This window comes from Prenolepis imparis, unplaced genomic scaffold, assembly GCF_030444845.1.
Source record: "Prenolepis imparis isolate NDT839.2.m4 unplaced genomic scaffold, iyPreImpa1.0 SCAF_13, whole genome shotgun sequence".
Taxonomy (NCBI): domain Eukaryota; kingdom Metazoa; phylum Arthropoda; class Insecta; order Hymenoptera; family Formicidae; genus Prenolepis; species Prenolepis imparis.
Window position 1 is genome coordinate 5,066,909 of NW_028141171.1, and position 23,583 is coordinate 5,090,491.

A 23,583-nucleotide genomic window follows, 5' to 3' on the forward strand; every position below is an offset into this window, starting at 1 on the left:
GCGCGCACTAATATGTATAAAAATAATAATCCTGAATTAATTGGTCAATATTATATTGTGTTTCATGAAATAGATACTTTAATCTTTATTTTATATACATATACAAAAGAGAGTAGAAATTATAAGACTTTTTTAATTTTATTTTCTATTTAAAAGCAAATGTATTTTTATTTTATTTTTATTACTTTTTATTATTATTTTACAATTTATTATTTAATAATAAATTTGCTTGGTATTCCTTAAAGCACTCTGTATTAAGAAGGATCTGCATATTTATTTGAAATTCAGATATATTTGTATATAATACTGAAATAATATATAACACTTAATTTATTCAAAACTACATGTAACTTTTAAAGCGAAATAAAAATGCAGTTATATATGACTGAAAGAAAATCATCTAAGCACGCAATTGCCATAAATAAAACCCAATTCTCTTTTGCATTCATCACATGCTTTTGACATTTTTCACGACATTGCACCTTTTATCCAAACATCGACATCTGTTACATGAAATGTCCCCAAATTAGCTTATATATGTATAAAATATATGAAAAATAATTTCTTTTTCTTCCTCTTTTCCTAATAATATACTAAATGATGTATATAATCTTTGTATTTTTTGCGGCCTCCTTGTTATTAATAATTCTCATTACATCTTATCTAATTATAACTAATTTTGTAATAATCTTATATAAATATGAATTAAATTTTATAATAATTTTGCAAATATATATTATTTCCATTTTATATTCCGAGATATTCTGGTTGTAATGAGAAATTGCATCACGTGCATACCACATGTGACATTTGTGCTCGCTCTCTAGAAACACAATCTTCCTCTCTTCGGTGTCCTCAAATAACATACATGAAGTCTGGCAATGCCAATTTCCTACGTAGCAATCTACGAACAACGCGCAATGTTTCTCGTCGTGTACGATCGTAAACGACGTCCCGCTCTTTCACTTTGATTGATGCTCACGGATCGTCGTCCCAGTTGTAACCCGCCTTGTGAAACGCAACTCGCGTGATAATGCATCGCACTTTATGGCTCCTCGCCATGTCAATTTTCATAAGAGGTGCCACTCTCTCTCTCTCTCTCTCTCTCTCTCTCTCTCTCTCTCGCTCTCTCGCTCTCTCGTGTGTCGCCTGTTAAATTGCGAAGTGCAGCGGAACGCTTGAAATGCTATTTTAATTAAAACCGCCGTTTCAAACGACTCCCATGAAAGTCCGCTCCCGACTGCACGCGGAGTGTTAATAATTTGAGCTGCAACGAGTCGCGCCGCAAACCGCGAGAAATATTTTACTTATTATTCTCAACTCAAGCAGCAGCGCGTTCTGCAGTTTACCCATCCTTTGCTCCGAAATGCTCTTGTAATTAAAATAATTTTTAAAAAACGTACGATTTTTTTATCAGCACATTTGCCAAATCATCAAGTCGCAATTATCGGTAAATTGTTTATTCTTCATAAAGTGGTCGAATTTTTTTACACCACTCATGAAAATAACTCACTCTGTTTATCATACGGTACCGCTTTCTTCAGGTACGACGTGATACATCGCAAAGAGACACTATACTTGCGACTATCATAGTGTTGGGGTGTAGAGCATAGCTTAACTTCAAACTATTGTACGGTATATGTGTATATTCATAGTGTGTTGTCCCGAGATAGTCGTCCGGTGTATTGTCCCTTAGGATGCAAAATCTGCTTACATGAGAGAACATTGGTCTTACTCTAGTTACCGTCGACACGGCTTCAATTAAACTCGGTTTCTTGCGCGTCTCTGAATTAATTACTGCTAACATTTGAACGAAATGCATGAGAAAGTGCGTTTCTTTGTCAGAAGTTATTTTAAACTGTTCTTTTAAAAGAGCTTTTAATTATGATGACGTTACGTTTTCATTTTACTTTAAAGTGGCACGCTATATTGCGTTTTTATTGTTAGAAAAGTATGCGCGAAAAGTAGTAATTTAAAATAAAATAATATTAATAAAAATAAAATAAAATAACTTTAAATATATTAATTTTTTAAATATACAATTTTAATTAAAAATTTATTAAAATAGGAAATAAATATATTTACTTATATTATTAGTTAACTATTGTCCTATTTTGCTCTCTTCTTGGATAAATAATTAATATAAAATATTTTTTTTTTTTGCATATTAATTAAAAACATATTTAAAATATTTTGTTGATTTCACAAATCACAAATTTTTATAAATATGTATTTTTTGCTAGAAATTTTAAATAATCAACTCAAATAATTATTGTTTTTGTAGGACAATAAATATTTGAACATTATTTACATGAATTCCATTGACTCGTTTGAAAAGTTTTACGATTTTTTTCTATGAAAGATGTATATATAAAATTTTAAAAAATATAAACCTAACTAGAAAAATTTTCAATTTAAAAAAATTTATCTTTCTATTTTATGACTTATGTATCTTAGCTCTGTTTTTGTGTTTTGTTAAACTATGTTAATTATGTTTATAAATTGACATTAGTTAGACGAGATAGTTATTAGGGAAATAAATATTTTAGCCGTTTTCCAATTATTTTTCTTGCTAACATATAACAATTAAAATAATATTTGAAATAATATAAAAAATAATATATACAACACATGAAATGACTAACACAAATTCAAAAATTTGTAATATTTTAAATAAAAATTTCTGATTTTTAAAATCATTATTTTAATTAATAATTCATATAATTTTATTTTTATAAAATCTCGAAAGAAAATTTTAAAACGAATAAAATAAGTCAAAATTGCGTTCAGAGTTGTATGATTTATTATTACAGTTCACATAAAATATGCGATCTATTTATATAAATACGAATCAATATATGCGAACATATTGCAAACTCGAGCGTATTAACAGACCGTTTGCATATTCGCGAAGTTTGACAGATTATCCCGACATCTGTCCTTCTTGTCCGGGATGAGAACTGGCAGGTCGGAACGTCGCTGTCCATTTCCGAAATCACGAGAGTCAAAATTCCCGACGGTAATAACTTAGAACGGTACCCGCGCCTCCCCGGAAGACCCGCAAGTCGGATACTTTGATTATACTTAGGCGCTCGGGGAGAGTATTGATTTCGTCGGATAGTGCGATTCACGGGTTTCCGTGTCATTAAGCGACCGACCTAATAATTCGTACGAACATTCGTTCGGACGCGATTCTCTCGCAACAACGTTATCGCGAAAGATTCTGGTCTCGTCTCCACTTCAGAGACATCGATACATATTTTGTATATTATTGACACTTGATGAGAGATTAAATGTGAATTTATTTCGATTTTTTCAGGATTGGTGAAATTGCGACAGCTGGTGAGATCACCGAGAATCCGTGAGATCGAAATCAGTATCAGGCAGGCGGATCCTAATTCGTACAGACAGGTCCTCTCCGAGATGAAGAGCAAGGAGTTTCAGAATCTTATTGTGGACACGAGGCCCGAGCACATGCATCATTTTCTACGAATGGTAAATCACTTTATTTACATTTATTACACTTTCGAAATTTATAACTTTTCTTTGAGTGATTTTTAAATTATGAGGTGATTTAATTAGACATTTATATCTATATTTAAATATACATATATTATTTATACATATATTATATTATATATTACATCATAAATTATATATTTATATTATATATTTATATAAATATATAATATAATGTAATATAATAATATAATTCCTATATATCAATTTATATATATAGGGCGAATAGATATTTTAAATAAAAATAGTAATTGCGATACATTTAAAAGAAGTTTATTTTAAAAGTTAGCTTGAAAAAATGAGAAGTAGAAATTGAATTATAAAGTATTAAATAATGAGTTAATATTTTTTATTGTTTTCATCAAAGTACGTTAAAAAGAAAACGTTATTTGAGAAATAAAACTCAATTGTGCGTCGCGAATTGTGAACTTGTCTGTGATAAAAAATTTAGAGTACCTACTACGGTTTCGAAAGTTCAAAACTTACTAGAGAGAGAGAGATATTTTATATATTCTATTTCGCGAAAGTGGCTGACCGTATCGCTTCGCATACATTGCAGATCCTGCAGCTGCAGATGAATGATTACAAGTACCACTACCTCTTCACGACTTTCGTAAGTACCCTAGGGATATTGAAACGCACAGTGAAAGATCTACTTTGGTCCGCGATTCGATTCACCCGCTCGGCTTCTCTCATAGGATATCGAAACCTTCGACCTCGAGGACTTCAAGTACAATTTTGTCAATATCACTGCCTTTCGTTTGGTCGACGCGGACGATCTCGGCGTACGTAGTATCCTGAGGGACATGGAGCGCTATCAGCCGTCGGGGAACACGATTCTCAATAAATCGAGAATCATTCAGGTAAGCTCTCTGTGTTTATAGAAATGCATATACATATAACGCGCGCTTGCGAGATATGGCGAAGGAAAAAAAAAAAAAACAGGGAAACATACACACTTGCGATTCTCGATTTAAGAATTTAGAGTCTAGACATAATTTATCGCTCCTTGTGAAATATTTTGACACTTTTTTCCAATGTCTTTATACCCAGCGATTTCGCGCAATTTTTATCGGAAAATATATATATCTTGTATTTGTGATTAAAAAAAAATTTCTCATACCTTTTCGGAGAAATACATGTTTTTTCGAAGTGAGAAAAAATTGCGATATATTATTTTCCGCATCGTATTCATAAAGTGTAACGGATAGTCTATCGAGATATTTCGCGCTTTCATTTCGCGCGATAACATCTCGTCGGCTATAATTTCTCGCGAGACGGCAGCCAAATGATATCGCGCCTTTGACAGATTGGCATGATCTCGATGAAAGGTGTAACAATTTATTGTCGCGTTATGTCGATATGTCAACGCGTTATCGGGGATGCTTTATAGAGGAAGTTACATTCGAAGTACATGTTTACGCGTCGCGGAATAGAATTACGCATTATTTTACAACATAGTCATTGCTTCTTTCTTGAAAAAGTGGAAAGATCGTCTCCCTTTACACGTAACAAGCTTGTAATAAACTGCAATCAAACGATTGTAAAAAAAAGAAACGAAGATAAAATACACCCGCTCTCTGCGGAGAATTGTTCCAATTTTATTATTATCTCTGATTTATCAATAGAGAGTGCACTCTATCGTAGAACCTCTATCTCTCTCTCCTTCTCGCAAAGTATTCAAATATTGCGTTATCGGAAAATGGAAATTCAGCGCTTGTCTTCGTACTTTCGTACAGAGACACAATTTCTCTAGTCGATTCGATTATATTGAATTATGATGTATGAGTTTCTGGTAATGCATATGAAAAAAGAAATCGCATTTGCCTTTAAATTGTATAACATTTTATCCGAAGGACGTTGTTGCAAAATTCTGCTAATGGAATAATATATACGCAATATGTTGAGATAACAGGAGATATACATTTATATGTCCGTTCAAATGACATTTTTTTTCATCACATTATATGAGAAAAATGAGAACGATTTGATAAACATACATTCCTCTTATATAATACCTGTTATTTGAGAAAATTAATCGCGATGCTTTTATCTTATTAATGCCTATTATTTGGGAAAATTAATCGATCAGTTTATAACCGATAATATGTCGGAGGAGAAACTCGAAAGGAGGACGCGACTATTTTGCCTGATGACGTATAAGAGAATTACGCGATAACATTCGCTATATGTATGCAAAAATTCATGAACAACGCGTGAAAGAATAAGCTTAACGCTTTTTTCTCTAATTTAGATGCAAATCAGAATGTCGTCGCGACTTCGCGAAACTCCCTTCTAGTCCTGTCGTCGCGTTTCCTATCATATGCGTGCACGTAAACTGCATTAACCCTTCTTCAATGAACAGGTACTCGGGTATCCGAATTTTAAAATAAATGAGAACTTTTCTCCGTTCAAAACAAAATACAAAAGGCTTTGTATTTTAATTTTGTTTCGTAAAACCTCCTGAAATATAATAAAAAAACAAATGTCCTATGCCCAGCAGCTATAAAAAAAATATTATCACAATGTAATATGTCGAAAACACGCAGTTGATAACCGGGTACCCATACATTGATGAGAAGGTGAAAATTATGCATTGATAGAAGGGTTAATTAGTGTGTCAATGAAGCAAGAAGATTATATAATTTCATTCAGCTTCCGCAATTTATCGAAATCTCACGAGCTTAGAATTTTTTATAAATTTTAATTTTCTTTGCATTTTTTCTGATTTTTAATTAGTTGAATATCTCTATACTCTATATAAATCTTTAGATTCCCGAATATATAGGATCGGAATTATTCTATATATTCAACTCTAAGCTGTTTTATCTCCGCTCTCTTGTGAGAGACTTGCATCTTCAGTTTCTTAAGTCCCTGGTCTCGACTTCTTGAATTTTCAAGTTTCGGGATCTAAGAGACTCTTCTTTTGTTCTCAAAATTCTTATACTTTCTTTCGTTTAGTTTACATATTGCATGGATATAAAAATAGAAATCTTTGTCCAACGATACAACAATACAACGTTGAGAGTGATAATATTCATAAGCATACACTATAGCAATAGTTAATGTGTTATAAAAAAAAATATTAAAATCAAACAATTATATTGAAATAAGTTCGTGCGATTATAATACAGGGTACATCACTTCATTTACTCTGTCCGCGCGTCGTGGCTGCTTGAATGCAAATAATCCTTTCCCGGCATTGAAACCCGAATAAATAAATCGATTTTCCAGGCGCGTGATTTCGCGCCGGATTTCCACAAACATGTGGACGATTCGCATCACGAAATTGCACGGACATATTCGTCTCTCTCTCTCTCTTTCTCTCTGTCTCTCTCTACAAACGTCAAATTCTCTTCGATTTGCAAGCAAAATATTCGATATTTACGATAAATGGAAAAGATATTTCGCGAGCGCAATACGCGAAAAACGTTTGCGCGAAGGTCCCTTCGAAATCGTCACTAATAATTCAAATAAAAGCGATGTTATTCCGCGCAGGAATAATCGCGTTATACCTCAGGCGTTTTTTTACGGTTATTATTATTTTTCGCACCCTCCAATCTCGTACGCTCGGAGGGCCGACATTTCAGGCACTCTGAAGAATTATTTGCATGTATAACAAAACCACGAGGGGGATTCGCACAGTTCAGGTTGGAGAGAAAAGCGCGATCCTTTTGTCCGAACGATCACCCGGGAGAGGATAGAGTAACATTTTCTTGGAAATGCATATTTACCTTTTTTTCGGAAAAATATGCATTTCTAAGGAAATTTTCCTATTTCGCTAGCTCAGTCCGTGATGGAAAGGACGAAGGGAAATGATCTTTTATTCAGTCGAGCATTTCGCGTCGTTTAAAGTCATATTAACGTCACGTTTAAATCTGAAATATTTTAGAACTTATTAGAATCTTTTTCTTATCCTTAAATGCACTTCTCAGCTGAGAAGATACGAAGAGATAATTTAATAATTCTTTTTCAATTTATAACTCGTAATAAACTTAATTCGTGCTATTTAGCTGCGCGTCCCCGCGGAGGAAAGAGAAAAATAGAAGTTCTACAGATTCGAATAAATCCCACGCGATGCTTCATTCTTCGGATAATCGAAATATCCTCTTCCGTTTGTCGCGTGCGAGTCTAGAGCGAATTGTAAATAAACAATCTAAATTTCCAGATGCGATACTGAGATTAAAAAACTTGGTCGCGCATTTACAATTCATGAGAAAATTTCCGGGTTTGGGTCCATAAGAGAGAAAAAGAGTTCTCTAATTACTTCCGCTACAGCCGTTAAACTTTCCAGAGGTTGCATAATGCGGAGGCGTAATATTCGAATGTAATATATACTCATTGTCAGAAAACGGGCTGCGAAATTCAATTAACTGCTTAAACGCATTCTTATTTTAATCTCGATAAGCAATATAATATATTTTGCTGTCTTTAGATAGAAAAAATTAAATTTAAAAAAAGAATATCCACCAAAGAAACAATCTTGTGTAGCATTTTTTTTGCATTTGGGGTTCTCGAATTCAAGATTATTGTCCTCTGGCGGAATTTTCCGCGTTTATCGCTTTGTCGGAATTTCGGACATTAGGCAGCGCGGTTACGAGCAATTCAAGGACGCTTTAATTGCTCGCAAAAGTGTTATAAAACGTGACGATATCGGCGGATATCAACGAAACAGCTCGAGTTAATGTCTCTACAATTGTCCGGGAATATTGCCAGAGATAAGGAAGAGGAGAGATTTAAGATGCGCTTTTGTATGAAAAAGTTAAACCGAAAGAGAAGCCAAAATTCGGAATATATATTGCTGGCAGAAAAATATATTACATATATATATTCTACAACAATATAAGGTATAAGATAAGTTACGTAATTATTGCGCACGTAAAATTGCAGCGTAAAAATATTATATCTTTTTTATGATTTTTATAATCTTACCAAAAGGTTACGAAAGGGTGTCGAAGATGAAGAAGAAACAGTCAGAGGCTAGTCTCGACTGTTATTACTATTTTATCTCGTTAGCGAAATGGGCGCAGATACTCGTGCTTTTCTACGACTTCCTTTCGCTTTTAAAAGTGATTATCTTTGCGCAGGCGACAAGTTCTTCAAGGTCTGTCTAGTTTTAATCTCGTGTGTAAAAATTCAATTATCCGCGTATATTTTAATCATTCATCTAGCACGCTCTGACTTTATATTGAAATTATTTTGAAATCGATTTTAAAATTATTTTAAAATTATTTTTATACAATCAATAATTATAAAAAAAGCACGATCGACCGATCGAAATTTAAGATCTTGTCGCGGCCTCTCTTCTCGACCGAATAATAGAGGCTCTCGTTCTTTCTCAAATTGTCAGGCGTCTCTGTATTGTCGGGGGACAACCTGTTCGCGTCGTCGAGTCGCAGACTACTACGTGGTAAAATTACCTACGACGGCTTTTGTTTCGACACCACTCGGGGGATACATCGTCGTCCACCCTCTTCCGCTCCCCTTCCTCCCTCCTTCCTCCCCCGTCAACCACGTTCTCTCACGTCAACCGCCACCTTCCTTTTCCGCGTCGCTAAACGACCGAGTTAACTCCGGCAAAGCCGCACAAAAAGCTCGACCACAATCAACGCTCGGTGGTGGCGGAGCTAGGGAAGAGGGAGCAGAAAGAAAAAAAAGGAGAACGCAGTTTAGGCTCTCGGAGACCGAGCGAGAGAAAAGGAAGTGGGCGATTCTCCAGCTCTATAGCAAACAGCCGACGAGATAAGTAGAGGGCATACCTGGTTAGCCTTTCCCCGACCCTCTTCTCGCCACGAATTCGAAGAGAAACTTCAACGGGGGGGAAATATAGATGTGGGTGGTGGTTACCAGAAGAAAAGTGCTCTATACATACATACAATACATAGAAGAAGCGCGATGTGAGGGTAGATAGACCGAGGGAAACCTGGGGAGAGAAAGGGAGAGAAAAGCAGACTGTTACGTAATAGGAAACAGTGAGAACCTTGGGTTAGAACGTGGATAAGAAGGGAGAGAGAAGCTTGTTACATCAACGTGGAAACCTCAGATGCATACTGATCGCGCTTACTGGCAGCAGCGCGTTTCCTCTCCGCCTGTTTCTTTTTCCTACCTGCTTCGCTCTCGAGGAGAGAGAGAGAGAGAGAGAGAGAGAGAGAAAGAGCGAGCGCAACCGCGTCGAGAGGCAAGATGAACTTTTTCGGTTCTCCTCTTCTAGGTCCGGAAAACGCGAGGCGAGGCGAATGCGCGCGAGAGTCGCTGATGTAACGGGCGTAATGAGAGGGATCTCTACGTCAAACCGTGATGAAGAAACTGCCAGCGGTTGGTCGGGATAACAGCGTGCCTAATTGCGCGATTCCGTAAACTCCAACGACTTTGCCGGATAAAAAAGATTGTATGTTTTAGGGACGTTTTAATGTAATGCCGCTCCGCGCGAACTCTTAAATTTCCTAAAAGTTGTTCACTCTCTCGAACAACTTTTGCGCTCTTCAAGAGAGATATTGAAAAGTCCTCGGATCCTTCCCAATTTATCATTTTTCTTGAATTCTTGCCAATAATTAATTACTATATCTTGAATAAATTGCTCGTTTCTTTTTTTATATAAATGGATTTAAACCTTTAGTATGGATCCAGAGATCATGACTTATGTCATCACGAAGGATATATTTTAATTTATTCATATATAATCTATAATATATAATTTAACAATAAATTAAATAAAAAAGCAAATCTCATCATTTCGAAATATGAAGCTAATTAATTAATTTTCTATGTTATCAATTGTTACGATTATAGTATAAAGATTTGCATCGTGAAGAGAGAATTAATTACAACGATGAATAAAAAATCCCTCCTTTATACTCCGGCGGAAACGGAAAAGCTGTACATTTGTAAGCTGTCCTAGAAAACATAGATTTAACCCGGTGGCCTCATTAATTACAAATTTTCGCTTAATACGCGGATTAATGAGAAAGGGAAGGAACAGCCGTAGCGTCAAGATTTCTGTCTCATATTTCTCCTAACTCTTCTCCGATCCGCTTGGCCAATGAATCACTGAATTCTCTGCACTGCGGTGGATAACCTTTGCTGTTGGCGCCATAAATCATGCTATCTCGCGCACTCGAAAGGTTTTATTATTTTATTTGCCAGCCGGAGTGTGTAGTCACACCGGGAAGGTAAGTTCTGTGGCGACTGCGGGATGGTTGGCCAAAAATATGGCTGGCACGACATTGGCCTGGGTTGGGATCTTTTTGCGAAAAATCTGCGCCGACCTGACCGAAAGAACTGACGCGCGTTTTGTTAACTGTGTCCATTTTATATGCGTAAAATTTTTCCAATTTTTTAATATCAAAAATTATATATAATTTATTAATATAAAAAAATTATATATAATTTATTAATATCAAAAATCATATATAATTTAATACCAAAAACTATATATAATTTATTAATAATAAAAATTATATAATTAAGTTGAGATGTATAATTAGATTTTTTATTAAAATATTGGAAGATGTTGAAAATGACGAGAAAGCGCGCATTCGATGATGATTTTTTTTTTAAATTGCTGCAATAGCGTGTATGAGACACTACTACTATCGCGAACAAATTGAGTTGCATTTCGGTAATCGTAAATCATATCTATTGCTTGCTAAGCTGTCAATAGCAGCTCGATTGCAAACAACCAATTTACAGCGACCGCTGCGAACAGCTTAACGAATTATTACGAATCATTGCGGAACATTGCTGCGCGCGCGATCAATGGTGGATTTTTCTCCACATAAAATACAGGTGTTCATTAATGCGCATTACCTGTTCGACTAATTTTTCGCGCCCGATTGGTCGTAATTTGCAGTCTCATAATATTTTAATGGGTTAATGACAATCGGGCTTCAATTCACCAGTAGAATATTTCATTGCCGCGAACATAATATATATTCAACGGCATTCGCATGAAGTGGAAAAAATAAAACACGCATAATAAATAATGTTTAATTGAAAATAAAAATAATTTTGTTTATAAAACCTAATAAAAATATCTTGTCAGAAAAACATGTGCGAAATATATGAATATATTGAAAATAGATACAGATAAGGAAAAAAATTGCACAATGCGAATTTTAAAAATTTTTGTCATGTACAAAAAAAATGATTCATTGATGCATGATAGAAATCCGTTACATTTGCAGATCGCAAGGTAAACATTGACACCGCACTGAATATTACAAATATTACACGTATTAAACTTTTTTGCATTAAAAAAAATGATGTATGTAAAAAAATGCAACGTTTGATTTATGTTGTTTTGCTTTCCATGTTTTTACGAAGTAACGACGTAAAATTGAAAAAATATCCATTTTTGAAATATGAAATCACCATGACACTTTATACGGTTTTAAAAAACATATGTGAAAAATGAAGTCCAAATTGTAAAAAAGAGATTTTTTTTCGATGCTTTTTTGTGATCTTTTACATATAGAGAAAAGAGACTAAAAAATTTAGGAACACTAAAATTTAAAGTTGCTAAAATCCAATGAGACATATTTCAAAAATAAATTATTAAAAATAATTATTTAAATAGTTTTATTTAAATAAAGTATAAAATTTTTTGTATTCTTTGAAAATGATTAATATAAACATTTAAAAATATTTATTTATAATACAATAATTAAAATCATTTATTATGTGACATAATAATTTTTAAAAAGATATCAGACTCTAAAATATCACTCTTATTTGAAGTATTATTGAAATTTCAAATTTATTATTAAAATTATATTGTTTCTTCTATCCTTTTCTAAAAAAGATATGAAAAGTCGATATATCGAACTCGCATATATCGAAGTTTATTGTTGTCGCTTTTCCTCGATACTCATTGGCTGTCAAGATTCGCGTTGTGCGTTATATTCGTAGCTCCTTTCGATGCTACGAATATAACGCACAATGCGAATCGAAACAGTCAATCAGCATCGCGGAAAAGATGCAACAATACTTGCGAGAATCGACTTACAATTAACATGCCATTTTTAGAAAGGGATGTTATAATATTTTAAATTCGATTAATATTTCTAACAATTATCAGCTGATTTTTGTCAAAAAATATTAATCGCGGAAAGAATATTATAACATATTATTTAAAACATATTATTTTAATATTTTCAACATATTATATACACTCCCATTACCGCTATAGAAATGTTATAAAATAAACAATTTCTCACTCACCGATACGATGCAATAGCGGAGTGTAGTAGACAGCACACATTGATCTGCAAACAAAATATTAAAATTATGTATATACATAGTATACATATGTGTGTGTCGAATATCTCATAAACAATGCAGTTTCGAAAAAATGTTTTTATATTGCATACCTCCCAGTTGACCCGCTGTCGCCCGATGCCTCCCCGGGCCTCCTCCTCCTCTCTTGGTCCTTCGTAGCACTCACGACACTCGCGAAAACACGAATAATTACGATTGTCCGACACTTTATACGGCACTCCCGACGCGCGACACTTTACGCGGCACTCCCGACACGACGCATGAATCGCACTGTGTACCGCAATGCTACCTGTAACAAATAAAATACATACATATATTAGAATAATCTTATTATTTCGCATTATAACATACACAATATAAATATAAATATGTATGCTAGAATATTTAATTAGCAAATTTTCGCTTTATTAATATTTTTTGACAGAAATCAGCTGATTAAAACGTTAATTTGCTAATTAATTTTTATAATAATAATATGTTTTAAATAAAATATGTTATAATACTTTAAACTCGATTAATATTTTTGACAATTATCAGCTGATTTCTGTCAAAAAATATTAATCGAGAATAAGATATGATAACATATTATTTATAACATATTACTATTTTAATTTTTTAACATATTATTATTTTTAAATTGAATTAGCAAATTAATGCTTTAATCAATTAATTTCTGTGAAAAAATATTAATCTAGTTTAAACAAACTTTATATTATTTTTAAAAAATATCATTTTTTTAAACATAAAACCGAAGAATGGCGCGCGCTTGTGTTGTTCTAGTTATTTAAATTTTACACATATTATTTCAAAAGTAATCATTGTCTGTTAAATTTACAAATACAGATTTAAAAAACATAGGCCATAAAAGAAATAGAATTTAAATATTTTACTGCTTACAATGAAAGAAATATAATTATTTTAATAAATTATTTTTAAAGTCTGTAACAAAAAAATTTTTAATATTTATTCTTATAATTTGTAAAATAATTAAATTTTATAAATATAAAATATAAAATATAAAATAATAATTAATTTAACTTACAAATTAATTATTATTTTACATTAACAATTTACAATCTAATGAAAGAATAAGCTTACATAAATATTTTTATATTTTCTATTTCAATATTATAATTATATTTTATATCTCTCATCTCTAAAATCACCTAAAGTCATTACAGCGGAGAATGCAGGGATGCATGAGTGATGTAAAATTATATTAGAATACCAGAACTTTAAAGGTTCAAATATTGACAGGACTTTTAATAGGATAATAACTTGTACTTAATTTTATACATGTCGATGAGTGCGATACATGGTAGATTGCAATAAATTATGCGCATTAAAATCCTAATCGAGATACGTTTGAGCTTACTTTAAGGAGGATTGTGGATATTCTCAGATTTAAACAAATCGCGGCTTTATGTTCGGTGGCAAGTAGGGATAAGAACCATGACCGTTTTTCTTTCCGTTATCCGATTGAGAGAACGACACTTGTACGCGGAAGATTGGGTAAGCCAGTGACTTCATAAAAGAAATTTCTATTTGCCAAATGCAACATTTTTGCCGGCGGAATGGAAGAAACACGTCCGTGGTATCTCGCGACATAAAGCAAGATTTGTCTCACAATTCCCCGTCTGCGCGCGAGTAATATTTATTTCAATTACGTCAGGCTAAAGAGAGAAATATTGATCTTCATAATAGCGAGAATCTTTCGGGCTTCCGTAAATGGACACTTACTATTCGAAGGCGAAATTTATGAGGAGTGAAAATACGTGTAGCGCGAGAAAAACATACACATATAAATGTACATACATACATATATACACATATATATATTTATTAATTATATATTTTATATATAATAGATATAAAAAATAGATTACTTATTTTCTAATTCTAATTTTAAAAATTTGAATAAAGATAAACTTTCTAATAATTATTAATATAATAAATTAATATATAATTATAATTAATATAATATATATTAATTATAATAAATAGTACAATAATTTCCAAAATAGTAGAAGAATTTTTCATGGCAATTTAAAAGTTTTTAATAAATATTCCATTACGAAATATTATATTGCATCGAATAAAATCGAATTAATTACAAATTGTTATAAAAACTAATTATAATTAAATAATCATATATTTTAAAATAGTAAGATATATACATATATATATATATAAGTTATATATATCATGAAAAACCCATTCGCGCTCATTTTACGGTTATGAATGTCGTTAGCCGGCTCAGATGAGTTGGCCAACTTAGATGACAGATTGTCCTTTATGTTTTAATGAAGACACACGGTAGACTGATCTTTAAAACATCGCCATTAATCATAGTAGCTCGACGGCAGAAATATTTCACTTCCACCAAGTTAATTGTCATCTGCAAGCTATTCAGATCCCTCAACTGCAACGTTCCCTCACTGCGACTTAACCGGCGGGAAAGGTGAAGATCTCGCGTTAGACAGCAAGTAGTTCGAACCAGGCATTTCCATTTCGCTTTAAATGCTAATGAACAAGGCAGAATCGGACCAAAGTCGTCGGGCTCATCGTTGTCAGGTCGCGAAGTTAAATTCGCGTTTCAAGAAAGGGGAGGAGGACGAGGGAGATCGGACAAATGCGCTAGATCTTTTCGAATTAATTCCGCGGTGCGATTATCCGGACCGGAAGTAGCGGATTAGGAGAGAAGCGCCCCGGAATTTCGGCTTCTCGGCCGAAAATCTCGACGAACGTCGGTGCCTTGGAACTTAGGAAAGCCACGGGTGTCCGACGACTAACCGCTCGATCCATCCGAGGGGACCCGGACGAGGCTTAAATCCGGCATCCGTATAGCCGGACGCTCGGCCAAGAGTGTATATATATCAGTTTCTTCATTATTCACGCGAGATTGCCAATTTCCAAGACGTCAGGTGCTCGACCGATGAAGCAATCCGTCCGGTCCCGTGCGATCGTTTGTATTGATCGACCTAACCGCATTTTGAACATGTGTATAACTATACATTATATTTAATTTAATTTATAAAGAGGGACACGAGCGAATTAACTCCTAAAGTTTCCACGTAGTATTTTACTACGCGTCAAAAATGAATTACTTATTTTCTAATTCTAATTTTAGAAATTTGAATAAAGATTAATTTTCTAATAATTTATTACGTACATCACACGATTGCGTCGAATAATATTTAATTGTAATAAATAATAGTACAATGATTCCCAAAGTATAGAAGATTTTTTTTTCGTGGCAATTTTAAAGCTTTCAATAAATATTCTATTACAAAATATTATATCGAATAAAATCAGTTGCAAATTGTATAAATAATTCTAATTTTAGGAACTTGAATAAAGATAAACTTTCTAATAATTAGTATATCCCATGATTGCGTCGAATAATATTTAATTGTAATAAATAATATAGTACAGTAATTTCCAAAGTATAGTAATTTCACGATAAATAATATAATTAAGCATTTTGTAAATATGTGATAAATTGCATATTTCTACGTTCTTAATATTTTAAGAATATATAACAAATATTAAACGTAAAAATAAAAGTGCAAAAAAATTGCACATCATCCCTTTGGAACAGATAACCCAGTTTGATAATAGTTATTATTTTCGAATAAATAGATTATAGGATAAATTGTAAGTACAATACAGAGCGGTATGGACAATTTTTATTTAAACGATTTATTGCGAAGCAATATTTACGTAGGGATTCTGTATCGATTAATCTTTTATTTATACAACACGCGATAATTTTCTGCTGTACAAATTATTCAACGATTTTGAGAGCGATCTTTTTCTCTTATAAAGACACTTTATATATATTGCAAAGTAATTTGAATACAATTTGATCGGGAAGTGATACCTAATAGGGGATGAGGGAACATAATTAATTCCGAAATATAGGTAATGTCAGTATATACTTATCTCTTACGCGTCAAAGTTTTAAGCGAGGTGTATGTGGCAGTAATATAATTTCGAAAACAGTTTAATCGGAAACTTTAAGTAGCATTACGAGAGATTCGTGCATAATATACCACGATCAGATTATTTGAGCGCGATAAGGCGCGAGTATATATTACAAATCTCGTTACGTATCATTATCGGTTACGCTTATGTAAGAGTATTCTGCCAAATAATGCCGACAAATTTCGCTAGACATTATATACGATATATATATGTATGTGTATATATGCACGCGCGAAAAATGTATAGTCCTTTAAATTGCCTCAATGCGCATTCGAATTAAATGCAATTAGACAAAGCCACGCTACCATTTCTGTCCGTTGCATTAGGTTGAACTCGGTCTAATTAAAAGCACGCTCCAATTAGTCCCGGATAACTAGAGTGTATTCACGGTGCAACAACTATCGCAACTTCCATCCAACTAAGAGATTTCTGATAATACGCGTGAGCTCGTCCACCTCGTTTTCGTCTCTCGTCTCGTGGCATAATAAGGACGTAAGTGCTCCGATAGGGTAACACAGTGAACTTACTACATTTTAATTAAATTGACAAACTTCCAACACACAAATCAGTCACGTCAAATCGGTAGATGTCATTATCGTGATATAAAGTAGTAGAAAAATCTACTTTAAAACATATGATTATAATTAGTTGTCCAATTTGTAACTGATTTTATTCGATGCAATATAATATTTTGTAATAGAATATTTAAAAGCCTTAAAATCGCTATACAAATTTTTTCTACCCTTTTTATTACAATTAAATATTATTCGACGCAATTATGGGATATAATAATTATTAGAAAGCTTATCTTTATTCAAGTTCCTAAAATTAGAATTATTTGCAACTGATTTTATTCAATGCGATATAATATTTTGTAATAGAATATGTATTGAAAGCTTTAAAAATGCCATGAAAAAAAATCTTCTATACTTTGGGAATTATTGTACTATTATTATTTATTACAATTAAATATTATTCGACGCAATCATGGGATATAATAATTATTAGAAAGTTTATCTTTATTCAAATTCCTAAAATTAGAATTATTTATGCAATTTGCAACTGATTTTATTCGATGCTATATAATATTTTGTAATAGAATATGTATTGAAAGCTTTAAAATTGCCATGAAAAAAATCTTCTATACTTTGGGAATTATTGTACTATTATTTATTACAATTAAATATTATTCGACTCAATCGTGTGATGTAATAATTATTAGAAAATTTATCTTTATTCAAATTTCTAAAATTAGAATTAGAAAATAAATAATTTATTTTTGACGCGTAGTAAAATATTACGTGGAAACTTTAGGAGTAAACTCGCTCGTGTCCCTCTTTATAAATGAAATTAAAAATTTCATATTGAGATAGGAATTTTATATCCGCTCTGTCGAGTGAAACCGCGTTTAACGTACCGCATGCATTATACGAATTTAAAAATTTTGGCACGACTAGAATCTGATTCGCACGGTAATAAACGCGATGATAATCCACTCAGTTTTCGCTCAAAGAGAACGAAATTAAATGCGCATCACGGAAAGAGATATTAAACGCGCGATATAACGCGACGAAAAAAAATCGCGTTCGATTCCGGTATCTCCTCTCTTCGCGAGAAACGTCGAATTGGATTCGAGGTTCTCACGAGGCTCGACGATAAAATGTTTTGATATTGGCAGAGTAGCCCGCAGTGCGATACGCTCGAGGCGCACATTTCGCGCACCCTTGTTCCGATCACCGAAACAGAGCAGGGGGACGAAAAAAAAAGGGTGTGACAACCGCGTCGTCTATCGGCGACCATTAATTTCTCCCCCGTTTCCTCCATCCCCCGAATTCACTCGGCGGGACGCATCGGAGCTCGTGCAATTTTTCCGCCACGCGACCACGCACGCACCTGCAGCGCAATTGCATTCCCTGTGCGAGCTCGCGCATTTTGAGCAATATGCGAGTTATATAGCTGGCACTGCAGCCACCGTTTTGGTAAGCTAGCTCCATTAATACAAATAACGGATATCGATATCAGAAAAACAGACGAACGTAATACTCGAATAATTCCGTTCTTTAAAAAGACATGTAAAGTCGATTATACCGGAAAGTATCAATAACCCTATGTTTTTTCCCCCCACGTTTGTTTTCCCACGAAATGCTACTAATCGTTTGACAATTCGAAGAGAATAGTGATTTAATTTATTTAATGTGCGCGAATTTAATGTACTCTGTTTTTGATGAACGAAGAAAATTGTAATATACTTTTTCGAATTTAAAATAACATGTTGTCATTGCCTGTTTTGATAGCTCGTTAAAGAATTTAACAGTGAATAATTCTAAATAAATAAATTAATTAGATATAAATTTTATATCAAATTCTTTGAAACGTGAGAATTAAACATGTTATATTTTAATATATGTATTGTATATATAGTTATAAATTTTATGTATTAACAAGAACATTTTTAAAATTTTGGATTTTACTAAATAATATAATTTTATATATTTATTTACTAAATAAATAACATTTATTCGTTGTAATATTCCAGCATATATAGTTAAATAAAGATATAAAAAGTGATTTTTAAAAGATTTCTTCTAGGATTAATATCATTAGATCTAAATTACATTTTATTACAATATTTCAAATTATTCCACGACTCTTTAATATTATTAAAACATGCTTTACGTGCCGTTAAGTTAAATCGTACATATTAATCAAAGTGATATTAAAATCGAAATTGTCTTCCGCTAAACGTCAAAGGTTCCGACGACAGAGGACAAAACCGACCGTTTCCATTATTATTGCGACTTGTGCGGAATGCTGATTTTCTTTTTTACGAATTTTTATTCCGTCAATATCGTACATCGGGGATTCGTCGATGAACCGAGCCGATCACGTGCCGTCGATTAAAACTCGCCATTTCCGGTCCTACAACGCAATTTTATTATTCCCATCAAATCGATCGCGATTCAAAATATCTGTATGTCGCGTCGCGTCGCGAGTACCGGTTATTATTCCGTTCGCACGTCATTGCACTTCCGGATCGTGTTGTCCGATCGGCGACGAGTGCAGTAACCAGGAAAATGTACATGTAATACAAATTGGCGCGCAAAAGACACGCGGCAGCATGTCCGTATGATTTTGTTATCGCTTGCATTTTGTACGATCACCGCGGTTAGTGCAAATTCAATAACAAGATATTTCACTCGGCTCGATTAAACGACATGACGTAAAAACGCAGTGTCACGCGAGAGCAAAAATCTTAATAAAAAAAAAAAGTTAGCAGTTTTCGAGAATAAAACGCTTATTTGTGTATGGAAAAAAATACATTAATATTCCCATATAAATAATAATAATAATTGGTCACTCACACCGCCATGCAAAATTGTCATTAGCGCGGTCATTCTTTATTTTGATTTCGATAATTGGCAAATAATAAATACACACAGGCTTTATCGATTTTTCGCGTGTCGTCGCCTCGATTGACAAATAAGCGCGACGATTTGGAAAATTTATTCGCTCGTGTATAACGATTATTTTATCGACGGGTGTGGATTATTCGCGTCAAACTCGATCTGCTGATTTTGCACGCAGACATAACACATTGTGTGCTTTCCTCTCAACTCGATATACGCTGTCGTATTATTTCAATACACAAAAAACTCGTGTTCAAATTACATATAACGAGGAAGAGGGAAGGGGACATGATTTTATTATATGTATTGTATATTTTATTTGTTACCTATACGCACATTCATAATTGTATATCTCGAAATATTCGGGATATTCGAAAGATGTGCATGATAATAAATTGAATTACGTAGAGCAATGGCTGTTAATTGATTGATACGCGTATAATGATTTTAGTTTACCCGCAAAGCACACTTGCATTAACCTGCCAAAATTGATACCAATATGATATAGCACGTATTATCGTCGGATATCTTTGCCGATAGGAGCGTTTCGACACTTCGACGGATATTCGATACTGTCTCCCCTCGATGATATTAATTGCCAGAAAGTCAGGCATGATAATAATTGATGTTTATTGAAGAAATGCGCTATATCAATATAATAGTTTTCGGTTTTAATTGTTGACTCTTCTATCGGAATTGCTATTAGGAGATTCATTTTTTTTTTTTTTTTTTCATTATTTCGATAATTTCTATCTTCCTCAAATATTTATATCGGGAATAGAGAGGGGGGTTCATAAAAATTTTATAATATACAGTTGTGAAATATAATATAAATATCTTAGCTGATGAATTATTCAAGCGCAATTTATTTGCAAAATCGCGAAATGCGAATTTCAATATATGTTATATATTTTAATACCAATAATATATCATACAGGAAATATAAAATATCTATATTTAACTGTTCTCAACAATTATTAACTGAAATTATAAAAATGGGAGGTAAAACTAAATGTTAGGGGTAATTTACTGATTTTAGTGACATTAAAAAGTATATAAAATTACTTGTTTAATTACTTATTTAACTAGGTTTAATTGTGAGTTTTAAAAATTGCAATATGTATATACATATATGTATATAATACATATGTCTTTCTCATTTCGTTTAATCTAATCGAATATAATTATGCGCGCAAAGCAAAGTTATGTTATTCCTTGATAATAAAATATTAAAAATTGCAGTGCATGCATAAAAATTATTATTGCAATGCATGCATAAAAATTCAATAATATTTCAATCTTTAACAGAAAATGCGAACAAAAAATAGAATTTTCTACAAGAATCTTTCTATCTAAATACCTGCGCTTCCATTAGACTCATGCGTCTTCATACGTCCGCCACGCTACACATCTCGCGCGAGACTAATCGCCACACTCTACGCAGCGATATCGGCAACTCACGAAGAAACTTAATGCTGCGCAGACGCAGAATCTTGGTCGATGGTGGGGATCAGTCTCACTCAAAACGTGCAGCGTGGTGGACGCGTGGGATGCTCGAGTCTAATGGAAAGAATAGAAAGAGAGAGATGTTGGGTCTCGTCAAGCAAGACGCTTCGCCAGGCTCGATCATTCTTGGCTGTGAAGTTGGGTTTCGCCGTCAGATGGCGACACCGTGCAGAATCTTGCAGTCAGTGGTAGCGATTAGTCTCGCGCGAGATGCAGCGTGACGGACATAGACGCGCGAGTCTAATGGAAGCGCAGATATGTCGATTGAAAGATTCTTGTAGGAAATTCTATTTTTTTTATTCGCATTTTCTGTTGAAGATTTAAATATTGAGTGTTTATGCATTACGTAATTAATTAATATATTTTTATGCATGGATTGCAATTTTTAATATTTTATTATCAAAGAACAATATAACTTCGTTATTACTTTTTAATATAACTTCGCTTTGCGCGTGTAATTATATTCAATTAAATTAAACGAAATGAGAAAGATATATGTATATGTGTGCATTTATATACATATTGCAATTTTAAAACTCTGAAAAATTGTCTCCCAACAAATATTAAATGTTATTCACTTTTTAAATGTTACACCTTTAGTTTTGAAAGTATAAGCATCAGAAAGTTCATCTCGCATCATCCTTTTGATGCTTAGAATGCGAAACAAGGTTTAAAAATGCAGTTCTAAAAATATCTTCCTTTTATCTTCTGTATCAGATATATATGAGATAAACGTCACTTTAAAAAGTCGTTGCGTGAAAAATCAAAGACGTAAACGAAATTGCACATTTTTATTAGACCTCATTTCGCATCCGAAGCACCGGAAAGGATACAAACCTATCTCGTTTTACGTAGAAAATAAGAAACCTATACGCGTTTTTAGACCTCATTCCGCATTCAAAGCACTAATATGACTAACTTCCCTTATTTATAACTTTGTAATAAACGATTAGAGAAGCTAAAACTTTTTTAACATTGCTCAGGGCCATTTAACGATATACATATTTTAATGTTATTGAAATCGATGAGAATAATATTTAGTTAAAAATATTTATTAATAATTAGTTCCAACAAATGGAATATCAATATTGAAATAAACATAATATATATTATGTTTCTTCGGGAAAAATTTGCTTTTCTTATTACGTATTAAAAACTCAGAGAAACTTGCAAATGATAATACACGATTGTCTATTAAACTTCACTAAAAGAATTTTTTTATTGATCACTGCAAATATAACGAATTATCCTCGATATCAGGCCATTCCTCATGCAAATCTACTCCCGTTCTTTTGTAACAACGTACTTCTCCACAGTATCTCATGATGTCGCGAAAGAAAAAAGAAGCATAACTGCTCGCGGTTATAGAGCCCGTAAGCTATCCCAGACAGATTTCAAGTTCGCCAAGATGAGATTCTCGCCTACAAATAGTTTGCCGGAGCTTTATTGTTTGCCTCGGGCAGGGGTAAGACAGGCAGGATGTGCTCTCTCACCTCCCTCTCTCCTTCCCCCTTTCCATCAGTCCGAGTCACACTCTTGCTTCATCCCTCATGTCACATTCGCGCATTTGCGTGTGTCTTGCCGCATATAAATTACGTTAGCGCCAATTCATCAACTTTCGCAAACTTCTCTCCAGCGAAATTCCCGTTTCGGATTATTACTGCCCCTGCGGGGCAGTAATTTTTAACGTAATTGTGAAACCGCAGCTCGTTCGTCTCGATAATTCAGAAATTAATATCGAACAAAACTGCACACGCCACTTTTAGCAACTCGCATAATAAGCGAAACTGCGAAAATTATTGTAAATTTTCTCATTTAATTATCGATCACCAATAAACAGTTTATATATATATACAATATATAAATTATATATAAAATTAAATTATAT

At 33.2% G+C, this 23,583-nt stretch overlaps 1 protein-coding gene and 1 long non-coding RNA gene across 3 annotated transcripts in view; one reads left to right on the forward strand and one right to left on the reverse strand.

Moving 5' to 3' along the window:
* LOC145944696 (uncharacterized) overlaps nt 1–23,583 on the reverse strand; it is a 216,568-nt gene that overhangs the window by 149,967 nt on the left and 43,018 nt on the right. The window contains exons 4-5 of the long non-coding RNA XR_014426724.1: nt 12,888–13,084; nt 12,739–12,782 (exon numbers count right to left, since the gene is read on the reverse strand). This is a non-coding gene — a long non-coding RNA (uncharacterized LOC145944696). The remainder of the gene's footprint in view (nt 1–12,738; nt 12,783–12,887; nt 13,085–23,583) is intronic.
* The window catches only part of LOC145944689 (glutamate receptor ionotropic, kainate 2-like), a 181,160-nt gene that overhangs the window by 73,214 nt on the left and 84,363 nt on the right, over nt 1–23,583 (forward strand). For both annotated transcript variants that reach the window (XR_014426723.1, XM_083053221.1), the window contains exons 5-7: nt 3,320–3,495; nt 4,079–4,132; nt 4,218–4,382. Coding sequence is in view for 1 of the 2 variants with exons in the window: in XM_083053221.1 (XP_082909347.1) it covers nt 3,320–3,495; nt 4,079–4,132; nt 4,218–4,382 (395 nt within the window). In the remaining variant the exon portion in view is untranslated. The remainder of the gene's footprint in view (nt 1–3,319; nt 3,496–4,078; nt 4,133–4,217; nt 4,383–23,583) is intronic.